The sequence below is a fragment of the Mercenaria mercenaria genome, chromosome 12 (genome assembly GCF_021730395.1).
Source record: "Mercenaria mercenaria strain notata chromosome 12, MADL_Memer_1, whole genome shotgun sequence".
Classification (NCBI taxonomy): domain Eukaryota; kingdom Metazoa; phylum Mollusca; class Bivalvia; order Venerida; family Veneridae; genus Mercenaria; species Mercenaria mercenaria.
Window position 1 is genome coordinate 28157501 of NC_069372.1, and position 16060 is coordinate 28173560.

A 16060-nucleotide genomic window follows, 5' to 3' on the forward strand; every position below is an offset into this window, starting at 1 on the left:
TGATTGAAGTCATGAGTTATCTCATATTTTTACTTCAGCAGCTTGTATTTTAGTTACATAGTTTTTGTCTGTTTTGTTCAGTAATGAAATGTTTTTATCTGAAAAATGAAACAAACTAGCTATGCAGTATTAAAGAATTACCAAAGTTATGTTGTCAGTGATCTGTTTCCACTGTACAGGTGTACTGAGATACTGTGAAATCATTTAATAGTTCATGGTTTTGAATATAAATTTGTTGATTTTGACCTTATATATAAAATCATAAAATAAATAGGAATTTTTCTTGTTCAGGGGGATTCCTTGAAATTCATGAAAACTAGTGTACTGGTTCACAGAATTTCATTCCTGTTAGTTACACGGTCTCATTGAAGGTTGATTGACTAGAAAAATATGTATTGCTGATAGAGCTATAATTGTAGTTTGTTATTAAGTAATATTTCTATACAGTATGTTCAAAGGGCATGATTATGTTGTACAATGATGAAATTTTTCTTGGTTGTGGAGTAACAGGGCAGCACTGTATGTCATGACCAACTATTACATACTAATTTAGTAAAACGAATTTTTACCTTTCAGGTATTTTTTTCATCTTACATATTTAGTGCTAATGTTATGGTCAAGGTGGCCACAAGACCAGCTGATAACCCTGTAAGTATATATGTATTTTAAATTATCAGATAGACTGCACACCTGCAACAAAGCGGTTAGCAGGAGGCAGAAGATACGTTGAACGGTGTTATAAGTTTAATAGGAGTTAAATCTCATATCCCACCTACAATTTCACAGTGGGAAAGTGTGTTCACATATTATTATTACAGTAGCATTTCATAAAACCAGAATTTATTCCAGAAATCGAAAAACAGAGGGGAAAATCCACCCTTTGTCTGAAAAATAGGGGGGATTTTTCAAAAACAAGGGGGATGCCCCTCAGAGAAGTGCTGGATATCAAATACACAAGTGAAAGAATAAATGATTTGTATCAAGATGTTTTATTACTGGTAACAGCTTGTCTCAATATTGACTAATTTGTCATTTTAGAGAAGATTCTTCATTGCATCTTACTATGCTCCACTCGCATCAAACTGTCACAGGAGGACCCTCAAACTGAAGTTTTGATGGCTCTGATTGGGAAGTTTGGGAAAAAAATCTGTGATCCTCTTTCTTTGCGACATTCTGATTATTTGCATTAGCATTTTTGTTTGCAAAATTGCTCTGCCTGTGTTGGTAGCAACTCCCGAAAGGTACCAAATCTCGAACAAAGTTTTGATTTGTGAAAATACCTCATTTATTCAACATTGCAAATGGTAGGCAAGTATAAGGAAGTGTAGATCACTTACAGACGTATTGTTTTGACACAGTTCCAAAACATTAGCCCCTCATTGATGAATTTGGCAGCAGACAAATTTTACAATATCAAGCAGACATATTAGAATTAGTGATTACTTTTTGTAAGTAAAGTAAGTTAATGCAACGTTTTGATATAATTTTGATGGAAAGTTGAAGAACTAGTATTTCTCACACTTTCAATCAAGTATTGACATGATTTCACACTATTTTTACTTTGTTTACTTAGCATGAGCTGTCAAAATTGGCCCTGTTGCTTTACTTTTCAAAATACATAATGTAGAACGTGAATGGGAACACTGTTTTTAGCTTGACTTTTCAAAGAAAAGAGCTATTACACTCGCCCCAGCGTCGCCGTCGCGTTGGTTAAAGTTTTTGATTAAGTCAAATATCTATCTTGAAAAAGTTATTTACTATAAAGATCTACTCCAGGAGAAACAATCCCCATAAGTCTGATTTGAATTTTCAACAGAGTTATGTCCCTTTTTTACTTAGTATTTTTTGGTTAAAGTTTTTGATAAAGTCAAATATCTCTGTTACTATCAAAGCTCTAACTAGTTATTAACCAGTAGAAACAATCCCCATAACTCTGATTATATATTAGAATGAGTTAAGCCCCTTTTACTGGCAAAGTTCTAATTTAGAGTCAAGCGCTAAGAAGTCGAGTGTGCTGTTCTATGGACAGCTCTTGTTTGTATTGATAGCTTATAAGTTTTATATTGCCAGCTCATGAAAGTAAACATTGTTTAATATCCTAAATTGATGTTTTTAGGTAGGAATGCTGGCAAAGAAATTCCATTTCACAGGACTAGCACGAGAAGCCCCAAAGTTGTCACTACCAGGAAAACTTGTCTTTCCAAGGTAACATATAACAAGTATTCTATAATGTTTTAATTAACTGAGGTTCAGACTTTTGGGTTATATCCTAATGGAAGCATAATTTTGCAGTCACCCAGCAAAAATTTGCTATGTCATTGATTTTGGTAAAAAAACCTTCCCAGCAAGTTGTTGTACAATGAATGTAGTTAAAAAAGAAAATAATTGATATAATGTACAGTGTAAAAAGATTGTTATTGAGGTCATAATCTGACTTGTACCATTACATTTGAATTCAAAATATGACATGTGAGGTGTTCTTCTCATTGATATTAACTAGACAGTTGACTTTGTGACTGTATTACAATAGTACTTTTACTTAGCACTTTTACTTAGCATAATTCTTTTGCACTTCTTTTCCAGCATGCAGAATTCTAGTCACTTTTCTATGTTGGGCCTTGGCGATATTGTAAGTATCCTAAATTTTGATAATCTTTTTGTGTACCCCCCCCCCCCCCCCCCCCCCCCCCCCCCCCCCCCCACAAACAAAAGTGGGTGGTGGGGGCACTTAGAGTTGCTCTTATCTGTCTGTTGGTCTGTTCTTTTTGTCTGTCTTAATATTTGTGCCGTGCATATCTAAAGAGTGTTTGACCCAGAGTCATCAAACTTCACAGGATTGTTATTTAGCATATTAAGTTGTTCACCTGGTGTTTAAGTTTGAATCCCATACAGCCAGACCAGAGTTATGGTCCTTGACTGTCAAAAATTGCATAAAAAGGGAATAAAAGATTTTGCTGTATACCTATATAAATTGTGTCGAAAATACGCCTTGTATATCACAAGTAAATATGAACAGGCAGATAAAAAGTTCCGTATTGTACCTTTTGTATTGTTGCCGGACTACTTTCATTTAATATGCATGACCTGACACATTTCTTTGAATAGCGCACAAAAAAATCCTCACTCAGTTCTATTTCAATATCGACAAACATTGAATATTTCATTTGATAACAAAACAACATACAAAAAGGTGGATATTTATTATAAGAGAGTCATTATAACAGTAGTTAGATGTGGGACTTTGTATTTGGCTCCCATGGATTTTGCAAGGATGGATCACATAATGAGATACGATCTAGCAAAACCCACTTGAGCTGAATACAGCATCCGAGATTAAGGTACTATTATAATATTAATAACCCAATTATATTGCATATATCTCAAAAAGTATTTGACCTAGGATAATGAAACATTACAGGAAAATTACTCAGCATGACAAGTTGCGCACCTGAGGTTCTGTAAGAGATTGCATTCAGCCAGACCAGAGTTATGGCACTTGGCTTAGTCAAAAATATGCATAAAAGGACTTGAAAGTTTGTGTTGCAGGTATCTTAAAGCATATTTGACCTGGGGTCATGAAACTTGATAGGAATATTATTCAGCATTTGAAGTTGTACACCTGCTGTTTTTTAGCTCACCTGAGCAATGCTAGGTCAAATCAAAGAAAAACCTTGTGTATGCGATAGAGGCTGTATTTTTGAGTCGGCTAAAGGCTGAAAGCCTTTTGACGAGTCCTTGCTATCCAACGATTCTCTAAATGGACCGAATAACATGTGAAGGGATGTAGTTCCATTAGATTTCTCAAATTTCAAACAGTTCACTGCATGAATGAAGTTAAGTTGTGTCAATTCCCTTTGCTATGACCAATATACGATGTAATCTGTCATATTTATGACTTGTAATTGTGCAATTCTCGAATGTAACTCATTAAGCATAAATGTGCATTTTAAGAATTGCGCAGGCTTACAAAGCTTGGGTAACATCCAGCGAAAGACAAAAAATAGTTCCAGCAGGGCTCTAGATAAGATGCGTATTAGCGTAAATTACGCATAGAAATAATGCAAATACGCATGTCTAATACTTTCTAAGCGTATAAAAACGTATATAAAATTACAGAAACGCACACAATGCTTTTTTAAAAACAAAATCTGAATCGTCTGGATGCGTTAGGTAACATAGCCGATCAGCCTTAATTCTCCCACATTGAACGTAAACACGCATCGTATGATTTCTATAAACTTTGCGTGGGTTGAATTTTGCAGTCAGAAAACGGATAAATTATCGGAAGAAGAAGCTCTTACTGGTTTGTTTAGTTACTACTGATATTAAAAATGGTTTTAATTCTTATTTTTCGAGAAATAAACAAATCGGCGAAACGTTGAATTGTATTTTCTTGTAGTTTTTGAAATCGAAAGTAGATCGTCTATGTTTGGCGAAACGAAACAACTTTTTTATGAAAAGATTTAAATAAAAGGTAATTTAACCGTAAACTTCAATGTCAGATACTGCCAATTGCTGCTAAATGTCTTCGTATCATCACAATTTGTAAAATATATTGTTCAAACTGGAGAAAAGTGTAATCGTATCCGGATATAATATTTTGGGTAAATATCGAGCTGTGTTATGAAATTTTAAGAAAAAAACTAAAAACAAACTGAAACTGGTAGACTATACTGTCAGTACATCAATCATTAGCCGACTCAGGCCATTCAGGCCTTTGATTTCAATTAATCTTCATGAATTTTGGTCAGAATGATTACCTTGATGAACTCTAGGCCAAGTTCAAATATAGGTCATCTGGGGTCAAAAACTAGGTCACTAGGTCAAATCAAAGAAAAACCTTGTGTATGCGATAGAGGCTGTATTTTTCAATTAATCTTCATGAATTTTGGTCAGAATGATAACCTTGATGAAATCTAGGCCGAGTTCGAAAATGGGTCATCTGGGGTCAAAAACTAGGTCACTAGGTCAAATCAAAGAAAAACCTTGTGTATGCGATAGAGGCTGTATTTTTCAATTAATCTTCATGAATTTTGGTCAGAATGATTGCCTTGATGAAGTCTAGTACAGGTTTGAATATGGGTCCTCTGGGATCAAAAACTAGGTCACTAGGTCAAATCAAAGGAAAAGCTTGTATATGCGATAGAGGCTGTATTTTTCAATTGATCTTCCTGAAATTAAGTCAAAATGATTACCTTAATAAAATCTAGGCCAAATTTGAAAATGGGTCATCTTGGGTCAAAAAGTAGGTCACTAGGTCAAATAAAAGAAAAACCTTGTGTATGCGATAGAGGCTATATTTTTCAATTGATCTTCATGAAATATAGGCTGTATTTTTCAATTGATCTTCATGAAATTTGGTCAGAATGATAGCCTTGATGAAATCTTGGTCAAGTTCGCATATGGGTCACCTGGGGTCAAAAACTAGGTCGGTAGGTGAAATCAAAGAAAATATTTACTTATACTCAATATTTTTGCTCCAATTTTAATAATAATTGGTCAGAATATTTTTTTCCATGAAATCACTAGGTCAAACATGTTTACTCTGTTTAATATGTTGTGTTATGGTGTGTTTCTCAGGTGAGCGACCTAGGGCCATCTTGGTCCTCTTGTTTATGGGATTTCTGTCTGTCACACAAGAGTAATGGCCCTTGATTAAGTCAAAATGTGCATAAGTGGCATACAGGTTTCATGTTACATGTATTGCAAAGGTATTTGACTTAGAATCGTCAAACATTTGGGGATTGTTGATAGCATGTGAAGTTGTGCATTCTGATGTTCTGTTTGGGATTTCATGCAGCCAGAGTTACGGTCTTTGGCATAGTGAAAAATAAAAAAAAGTGCTTAAAAGTTTGTGTTGCATATATCCTAAAACATATTTCACCTAGAGTCAAGAAACGGTGTTGGAATGTTATTATTAGTATTATCATTAAGGGCATACACTTGTGTCCCATGTATCTCAAAATGTATTTGACCTAGAGTCATAAGACATTAGAGGATTGTTATATAGCATGTGAAGTTGTGCACCTTGTATTGTCTTTAGAATTTCTCTTAGTCAGACCAGATTTATGGTCCTTGACATGAAATGCCTAAAAGTTTGTGTTGCATAATTATATCTTAAAAAATCTCCTAGAGTCATGAAACCATGTACAATGACAGGAAGTGGATGCAGCTGTGTCCTATGGACACACATCTAGTTTGAGTAGTGACAATGATATACCCCAGAAAGCAACAGCAAGGTCTTTTGTGCACAAGAGCACAACACAAGTTGAGCTATACTGACCACCCATCAGTTGTACCTGCTTCTACTGCTTGATGTTTGTTCTTGCATGAACCTTTCTGATATTTTTCCAGATGGTTCAGGGCCTGCAAGAACTTAAGATGAAAAAGACCTTAAACAGTTCCTTACATACTAACTGTTTGAGATGTGTTGCTTATATATTGCAGGTTATGCCAGGCCTATTGCTATGCTTTGTTCTGAGGTATGATGCTTACAAGAGTTCACAGCTGAACAGTATGGACCAGGGCATTCCTCCCCCACCAACTTATGTACAGAAAATCACATACTTCCACTGTTCTCTCATAGGATACTTCCTAGGTAAGTTACACGGTTCACCAATTAATTGGCAATTAACTGTAAAAATTGGCAAACTTTGTATACATCTAGCAAAAAAAAGTAAAAAACATAACAAAAAAAACCCCATCTTTAATTGATATTTTATCTTTTCACTTTTCTGTTAGCAAACATAGTAAGCTTGCTGACACTGTCCAGGATTAACTGAAATGTCTGTAGTTTTGTTCAGAACATCTATTTCCTAGGGATTTGAAAGTTTTGCATTTCAGTTTTTGCAGATTAGAGAAATGAGACTTTAAGTTGTTCTTTGGGAATTAATTTTGTCAGTTGATGCAACCATTAGTTGCCAATGAATTGTAGATATCCCAAATTATTATTAGTGCTGTTACAGTATGTAGGATACCTGGTTAGTTGAAGAAGTAAACTACTTGGAAAAAAGTGTTGTGCTGAAAGTACAAAACAAGTTTTCTTTAATTTCAGGGTTATTAACAGCCACAGTATCATCAGAAGTGTTCAAAGCAGCCCAGCCAGCATTGCTATATCTTGTTCCATTCACGTTATTGCCATTGCTTACTATGGCGTATTTAAAGGTAAGCAGCCCAGCCAGCATTGCTATATCTTGTTCCATTCACGTTATTGCCATTGCTTACTATGGCGTATTTAAAGGTAAGCAGCCCAGCCAGCATTGCTATATCTTGTTCCATTCACGTTATTGCCATTGCTTACTATGGCGTATTTAAAGGTAAGCAGCCCAGCCAGCATTGCTATATCTGGTTCCATTCACGTTATTGCCATTGCTTACTATGGCGTATTTAAAGGTAAGCAGCCCAGCCAGCATTTCTATATCTGGTTCCATTCACGTTATTGCCATTGCTTACTATGGCGTATTTAAAGGTAAGCAGCCCAGCCAGCATTTCTATATCTGGTTCCATTCACGTTATTGCCATTGCTTACTATGGCGTATTTAAAGGTAAGCAGCCCAGCCAGCATTGCTATATCTTGTTCCATTCACGTTATTGCCATTGCTTACTATGGCGTATTTAAAGGTAAGCAGCCCAGCCAGCATTTCTATATCTGGTTCCATTCACGTTATTGCCATTGCTTACTATGGCGTATTTAAAGGTAAGCAGCCCAGCCAGCATTTCTATATCTGGTTCCATTCACGTTATTGCCATTGCTTACTATGGCGTATTTAAAGGTAAGCAGCCCAGCCAGCATTTCTATATCTGGTTCCATTCACGTTATTGCCATTGCTTACTATGGCGTATTTAAAGGTAAGCAGCCCAGCCAGCATTGCTATATCTGGTTCCATTCACGTTATTGCCATTGCTTACTATGGCGTATTTAAAGGTAAGCAGCCCAGCCAGCATTTCTATATCTGGTTCCATTCACGTTATTGCCATTGCTTACTATGGCATATTTAAAGGTAAGCAGCCCAGCCAGCATTTCTATATCTGGTTCCATTCACGTTATTGCCATTGCTTACTATGGCATATTTAAAGGTAAGCAGCCCAGCCAGCATTGCTATATCTTGTTCCATTCACGTTATTGCCATTGCTTACTATGGCGTATTTAAAGGTAAGCAGCCCAGCCAGCACTTCTATATCTGGTTCCATTCACGTTATTGCCATTGCTTACTATGGCATATTTAAAGGTAAGCAGCCCAGCCAGCATTTCTATATCTGGTTCCATTCACGTTATTGCCATTGCTTACTATGGCATATTTAAAGGTAAGCAGCCCAGCCAGCATTGCTATATCTTGTTCCATTCACGTTATTGCCATTGCTTACTATGGCGTATTTAAAGGTAAGCAGCCCAGCCAGCATTTCTATATCTGGTTCCATTCACGTTATTGCCATTGCTTACTATGGCATATTTAAAGGTAAGCTGATATAAAGACATCCTACCTACCCAGTGTCAAAGTCTTACTGTGTGGTTGACCAGATCTGTAGTAATGTTTTTGTTTTTGTGTGAATTATGACTTTTGCAAGAGTAAGTTGATATGAGTAGGATATTTTATAATGTTTAATATATCGTTGAAAATGTTTGTTGTATGGGGAAGCATGTATGTTCCTTGTTTAAAATTCTGGCCCATAAAAACTAGAGCATTTTTTTTTTTTAATTTTATGACATGCAAAGATATCCTGAAAGTTTAATAACAATCCATCAACATATACAGTCAGAATTGAAAATAACAAAATTGATCATGAAAATTCTTGTTGATGATACTGGTAAATTGAAAACTAATCATTGCTCAAAAGATTTTAAAAATATAGGTCCTACAACTAGCCAAGGACTGATTTATAATATGAATGGTTTTATTGTATTTAAAGAGCAAACTGCAGACAAAAGTATTGTACCATAAACTTTGGGGGTCTTCCTATACCATCAAAGCTGGAAAGTCGGCATGTGACCTATAATTGTGTTGATGTGATGTTAAACCCAACAAAACAAACAAAAAATAAAACTTTGTCAGAATGTTTTTCCCTATGAAATTTAGAATAAGAATAAAACTGGGTTACAAGCTCTTAAACTAGGTCACTATGTTGAAACACAGGAAAACATTGTTAATGCTTTAGAAGCCACATTTTCTACTTGATTTTCTTAAAACTTTGTCAGAATGTTTGTATTAAATCTAGGTCAAGTTTGATACTGGATGATCTAGGTCAAAATCTGGATCACTATGGCAAATCATAGAAAGATCTCAGTGTTAGCACTCAGAAGGCCACATTTTCTACCTGATCTTCATGAGTATTGGTAGGAATGTATGTCTGTTTAAAATCTAAGGTGAATTTATAATGGGTCACTTGGGGGAAAAAAACTAGGTCTTAAGGTTAAGTCATAGAAAATCTTTGTTAACACTTCAGAGGCCACTTTTTCTACTTGATCATCATAAATCTTTGTCAGAATGTTTGTCTGTATGAAATCTAGGTCAGACTAGGTATCAGAGGTCAAAAACTATGTCACTGGGTCAAATCATTTAAAAACTTTTGTTACTGATCTCCCTGATGTTCATAAAACATGGGAAAAAATGTCTGTCTCTACTTAATCAAGTGCCTGGTGTAAGAACTAGGTCGGATGAGCGATACATCGCCTTAAGGGCTCTCCTGTTACATCATAATAATAGTATTAACTATATGCAGCATAGTTTTTCTCATCACTTAATCCTTGAGAAGCCATTGGTTACTTTATATTGTTCAGTGTTTAGAAAATATCTTACATTTTGGATATAAAGTATTTGCTTATGGTTCACTCAGTTACAAGCCCTCTGTGACACTGTTGAAGTTTTTAATAGATGATTCAATCATATGCACATAGACAGTTTTTTTTCCATGAAAAAAAATATGTTCCTCCCTTTAAAGTTGTCTCACTTATACAACATACACTTATTTTCAGGGGGATCTGAGAAGAATGTGGAATGAACCTTTCATAGTTCAGCAACCAGCAAAAGATCTGGATGTATAGCACACTTGTGATAGTTATAGATGTACTGCCAGTGTTTTCATGGATTTACAAAACTTATTGTGAACAACATCTATGGCTTTTTTGTTTGCCATGGATTTTATGGGAAATATGCAATGGATTTAAGCAACTGAAAATGAATTAACATACATGTAGGGGAAATTTTAATGGTTTCTTTGAGGTCTCTTTGAAAATAACATATTTTTCATGGATTTTCTTCTTCTTTTTTTCATATATTTTACACATTTGTATGAACATAAGATTTTTATCAATTTGGAATAGTCTGTGTTTTTCCTTGAATGACACTAGAAAAACATGAGATGAAGGCATGAATTGATCTGTGGAATTCTTTGTCTTGTGTAAGTGGGAATGAAATGTGTGTGCTAAATTTGTTAGAACTGCCAAAAACTTCCCGAAAGAAGTTCGGTACTCAAGAATTTCTACTGATAAAAACAAAAATGCCTTTGTAAATCACTGTGCTGTTGTGTATATTGACATTTAGAATAATGCTGTTACAATAGATTCAATGGCTGTCATTGTTTTTCATCAAATATTCTTCATAAAAAAATAGTTGAAGTTGTCAGAATATGTTTTAAATTGCAAAAAAAAAAGATCTTCAAAATTTTACTAAATAGAAAAAAGTGTTTGCTTTGGAAAACAGCTTAAAGTACTTAGCCAATTTGTTATTATTATTTTTTGAAATTTTTACTTTTCAAATAAACTTTAGAAAATACAAGACAGTGTAAATACAAGACAGTGTATGTATAGAATTTTTATTTGTAGGGTATGTTGATGTTTTTAAAGTTATCACTGCAATACAAACTTTAGAAGGTACCGTTAGGTGCCAGTATTAGATTTTTTTATTGTTTTTATATACAGATTTGTTTATTGGTAATTAGTGATCAATATGTGTGTATTTAGTCATATCATTTTTCCTTCAAGTTTGCTTTTGAAAGAAGTTTTTGCACAGTAAATTTTCATTAAAAATGAATTTAGTTGTTCAAGTAAAATTTTGTCCCTGTTTCTGTCTGCAGTATAAAGGGATAATTCTTTTGTTAACTTTTTCAGTTTTATAAAATACACTTTTTAAACTTGAGTTTACAAGTTTTCACAGTTATCCGTGTTTCTAAGTCACTTTTTTGCATCGTTAATTCATTTTTACTTACGTTTTTCTATGGTTTGGTACTTGTTTTTTTGTAAATTTAATAAAAATGACAAAACTAAAAACTTTATTTAATGATAAATGTATAAATATTTCAGTTAGACATTCCATAGTAGAATTTTTTTCTTTGTTTACTTTTTAATATTGCTTGTTTATATAGATATAACTTTAAGGATTCAATAATACCCTAGACCTTTTTTATCAATAATGTTCTTTCTGCACATGAAATGGGAAATACAGAGTTTCAGATATAGTTTTCTTTACTTAATGATTTGGGACAATTTTTGTCATTGCTTTTTACTTTTCGGTTTTTGGTAAATTTCAGAAACAGGCATTGGAAAATATCTTTGATATTTTATCATCAGCATGTCAACTTGGTACTGTGTAGTAATGCACATGACTTACTAGAAAAGTTTTCTATGGGTAAACTATATTTACTGTTATATGTGTGTTATTATATGTTTTCTTCTGAAATGCAACAGTGGGTTATAACATATAATTTCATGGTGATAATATAAAATATAATTTCACTGGTACTTAAATATGGAAGAAAAAGAAGGCGATTTGTTTCATTTTTGTAAGTATTCATTTCTTTCATTGTAGGTATTTGTTTGTTTAATTATGATATTGAAATACTCCGCTGAGCAAACACCAGATACAATATTTCTACAAAGTGGTATACTGTATAGCGGGTTATATTCGCAGAGGTTAAATTTTCGCTATATTTGCGGTCAACATTGACAGCGCGAAATCTATACACCGCGGTTTTTTGTTACCGCGAATATACACATTTCACAAAGGAAGACACTCAATTACAAACTTTACTCTTTGTTTTTTTGTTACTTTACATTGCATGTGCCAGATTGTAATGTACTGTGTCAGTGCGTGCAGGCGTACATTCACCACCTTCAGTGATGGCTCTAGTTTTTTATAAATTTGATAGTATTTTGAAGAAAGAAATATGAAAAATCCTAAATTTTATGATACTAATAAAAGATCAACTATAATCTTTAACCGAGATAAAACTGTAAACAACAAAACTGACACTAGGCATCACGCTAATTGCCAATAATTAGTATTAATTACTGGCCATTTCATCCATAAAGTTTAACAGATCGTAACAAAGGACGATCACACCATTTGTTACCAGTTTGAATGAAGAAGTTGCTGTCATTTTGAAAAATGCCATTCCGAGATATTAAAAATTGCTTTCTCTTCATTCATAAAAATATTTAAATTTTTAAAAGGAAACATCAAATAGACCAATATTTTATTGGTTTTATTTTCAAGAAAACAAAAATTGATAGTTCAGTGAGACCAGTTCCGCTCTCCACAAAAGAGGTAATTTATTATCGGTGTCGATGTTAATCCTACTTTTGTTTTCAGTCTACCTCAAAATTTGCGTATTTATTATTATTTACATGTCTAGGAAGAGTGACCTCCCTTTCTTTTGTTTACAACCAAGGTTTAAAAGTCAGGGTTGGGAGTAGTTTCCATGAAAGTAAGACACTGTGAATTCAAAACTCTTCAAAAAATGCGAACATTTAGCACCGTGAATATAACCTGCTATACAGTATATGAATTAAAATGTCTAGTTAATGACATACCTTTATAAAATTATTAAAAGTAAAAATTACATGCAGCCTTATACTAAAATGTGATATAAATTTATATGTCATGTTGCATTATTTGAGATTTACCAACATGAACATTTTGAGGTAAAACCATTGAAAATGCATAAAGAAATAGAAAGTTTGTTTGTTCAAAATATTTTTCTTTGTTTTACATTTTCTCTTGTGGCTATACCACTAGTGAAACTTGTTTCTGATGTTGACTCAGTGAAAAATGTTTCAATCTTACACTGAAACAAAGAAATATCTTCTCTGTCTTCTCGGAATAGAGTATACCTAGCTGTCCTGAACTAAAAATGGTGCAGGAATTTTTACACCCTAATAAAGAGGGACATATAACAGGTACATTGTACTTCGGTGTTGTGATAATATTTTGCTTTTAAATTCTCTATTAAAATTGCTTACCAGATGTAATAATGATAAAATTATGTTGACTTAGTAAATAGTTTTCCAACAGACATCTTTAGCAAGTTATAGAGGATTTTCTTTAGAGTTAAATACTCAAGTTGCCAGATGTGATTTCCTAAAACATAGTCATTGAAAAAAGTATCCCAAAATATGGGATTGCAATTTGAGAACTTTAGTGGCATCTAGTCTTATATTGTTGATGTTGTGTGTCAGTGTGCATTTTTTCTTCTATAGGTCTTTTGAGACTTAAATTTCAAGTTTAAAGGGATAGAATGATAGAAATATTTATTTTGGTTGTTTAAATGTTTTAAACTGTATGATTTGATAGTTTTCTATTTTCTTTCGTTATTAGGCCAGTGTATGTTATAAAGGGTTTACATAAGACACTTTATTACAGTAAAATAGTAGAAATTCTGTTTCTAATGTAGACTTCAAAGAAAAATAGATAGACACTTATGGATGTTAGCATCATCACCCTTCATAATCATCATTATCATCATCAGCAGCTGAATTATTACTTTTGTTGCAGTCATAATTCTGATCATCATCTTCATCACTAGCAGCAACATCATCATCATGTTGTTATTTCTGTAATATAAATTTTTATCATCATCATCATCATCATCTCTGTGATTAATAACTCCTTACATTTCAGTATTTACAGAACAGTGATTTACAGCAATAACATATATGGACTAAAATAAAGAAATCACAAGATGGTGTTTTCTTTTACAAAAAGAAAATTGTGGCTCTCTTTGTTTGCTTGCTTGTTATGAAGAGATGAGATACACAAATTAGCTTTTATTAAAACTTTTGTAGAGCAAATACTCTTGTTACAAGGATAGGAATACTCTGTTTCAAGGATAGGGATATTGTTTATAACTTAAAAATGTTCATTTGAAGTGCTCCACCATGGAGCAGTCTGCACAATGAACAATTTTCACACCATTATCTGAGTAGTAAGTGTACAGGAATATGAACTGAGATATACTGGGATTGATCCCTGGATACTACAACTGTCCTCTGTCTGGCTGTCACAGAACACATACTGTCTGAAGTCATACATCCCCTACCTGTGGGAAAATGTGTGTTACTTGCATAGAAAAAGTTAGTACTGGTTATAATTTGGGTACACTGCTCATGATAAATACTGTTGAAAAGTGGTGTTAAAATCCATATCGGTTCACTTGTTTTTTCAAAGATTCAATAAAATTTGAATTAGTCATATATAAGATTCACTAGACTTACATTTAGAGAACTTGTCAGCTACGTGGAGAAAAGGTTCATGCTGGATCAGTGCTACCTTTTGATACACAGCTGGAAATAACATTTAACTAATTATTGTCGGATAAATTTTACTTTCTGTAAAAAATAAAACCACCGTAACAATTTCTGATTACTTTTTATTTCAGCGCCATGTTTTCTTTTCTATTTTTTGTTTTGTTTCAGTGAAAGAATAGCTTCATAGAAATTATATTCATGTGCTAATATATCTCCAGTTCTTTTTAATTTGTATTATATCAAGATGATTTGGACTGTCTTGTGATAAATAAAATACAAATTACAAAAAAAGTAATATGAGATATCAGTACATTTCATTGCAGAGTCATTTGTCAGGTATCATTGTAAACAGTGTAAAATATCTTGTCAACATCGCCATTTTCAAAAGTTATTTTTATTTCTCATGTATGATATTTTTGATGTATGCTTTTTATTTGCTAAATATTTGTATTTCGTGGAATAAAATCTGTAAAAACCAAGGGTAGTCTATTTTTACTTATTGTCCATCTATTGCCTAGTTTAAGTACATGAGCTACAGTTTGGTTTTCAAGTGTATGAAATTAAGACTGGAGACCAGTTTCACAATGTGTCATTTTTAAAAGCGCATTAAAGAACAGTATGGTTTCAGAATGTGTCATTTTTAGCTCATCTGATTTTTTGAAAAAAAAATGATGAGTCATTGTCATCACTTGAGCGGTTGTCCGCGTCTGCGTCGGCGTTGCCTGGTTAAGTTTAATGTTTAGGTCAGCTTTTCTCCTAAACTATCAAAGCTATTGCTTTGAAACTTGGAATACTTGTTTACCATCATAAGCTGACCCTGTATAGCAAGAAACATAACTCCATCTTGCTTTTTGCAAGATTTATGGCCCCTTTTGTACTTAGAAAATATCAGATTTCTTGGTTAAGTTTTATGTTTAGGTCAACTTTTCTCCTAAACTATCAAAGCTTTTGCTTTGAAACTTAAAATACTTGTTTACCATCATAAGCAGACCCTGTACATCAAGAAACATAACTCCATCTTGCTTTTTGCAAGAATTATTGCCCCTTTTGGACTTAAAAAATCAGTTTTCTTGGTTAAGTTTTATGTTTAGGTCAGCTTTTATCCTAAACTATCAAAGCTATTCCTTTAAAACTTGCAACACTTGTTCACCATCATAAGCTGACCCTGTACAGCAAGAAACATAACTCCATCCTGCTTTCTGCAAGATTTATGGCCCCTTTTGGACTTAGAAAATATCAGATTTCTTGGTTAAGTTTTATGTTTAGGTCAACTTTTTCTCTTAAACTATCAAAGCTATTGCTTTAAAACTTGCAACTCTTGTTCACCATCATAAGCTGACCCTGTACAGCAAGCAACATAACTCCATCCTGCTTTTTGCAATAATTATTGCCCCTTTTGGACTTAGAAAATGATTTCTTGGTTGAATATTATGTTTAAGTCAACTTTTCTCATAAACTATCAAAGCTATTGCTTTAAAACTTGCAACAGTTTTTCACCATCATAAGTGGACACTGTACATCAAGAAACATAACTCTATCCTG

General features: G+C 33.4%; 1 protein-coding gene across 5 annotated transcripts in view; it reads left to right on the top strand.

Annotated features, from left to right (window-relative positions):
* LOC123534099 (signal peptide peptidase-like 3) overlaps positions 1-14997 on the top strand; it is a 58454-nt gene extending 43457 nt beyond the window's left edge. For all 5 annotated transcript variants that reach the window (XM_045316168.2, XM_045316172.2, XM_045316170.2 and 2 more), the window contains exons 9-14: positions 577-648; positions 2117-2205; positions 2584-2629; positions 6448-6598; positions 7055-7164; positions 9971-14997. In XM_045316168.2, the coding sequence (XP_045172103.2) occupies positions 577-648; positions 2117-2205; positions 2584-2629; positions 6448-6598; positions 7055-7164; positions 9971-10039 (537 nt within the window). In that variant the 3' untranslated portion in view covers positions 10040-14997. The remainder of the gene's footprint in view (positions 1-576; positions 649-2116; positions 2206-2583; positions 2630-6447; positions 6599-7054; positions 7165-9970) is intronic.
* The last annotated feature ends 1063 nt before the right edge of the window (positions 14998-16060 follow it).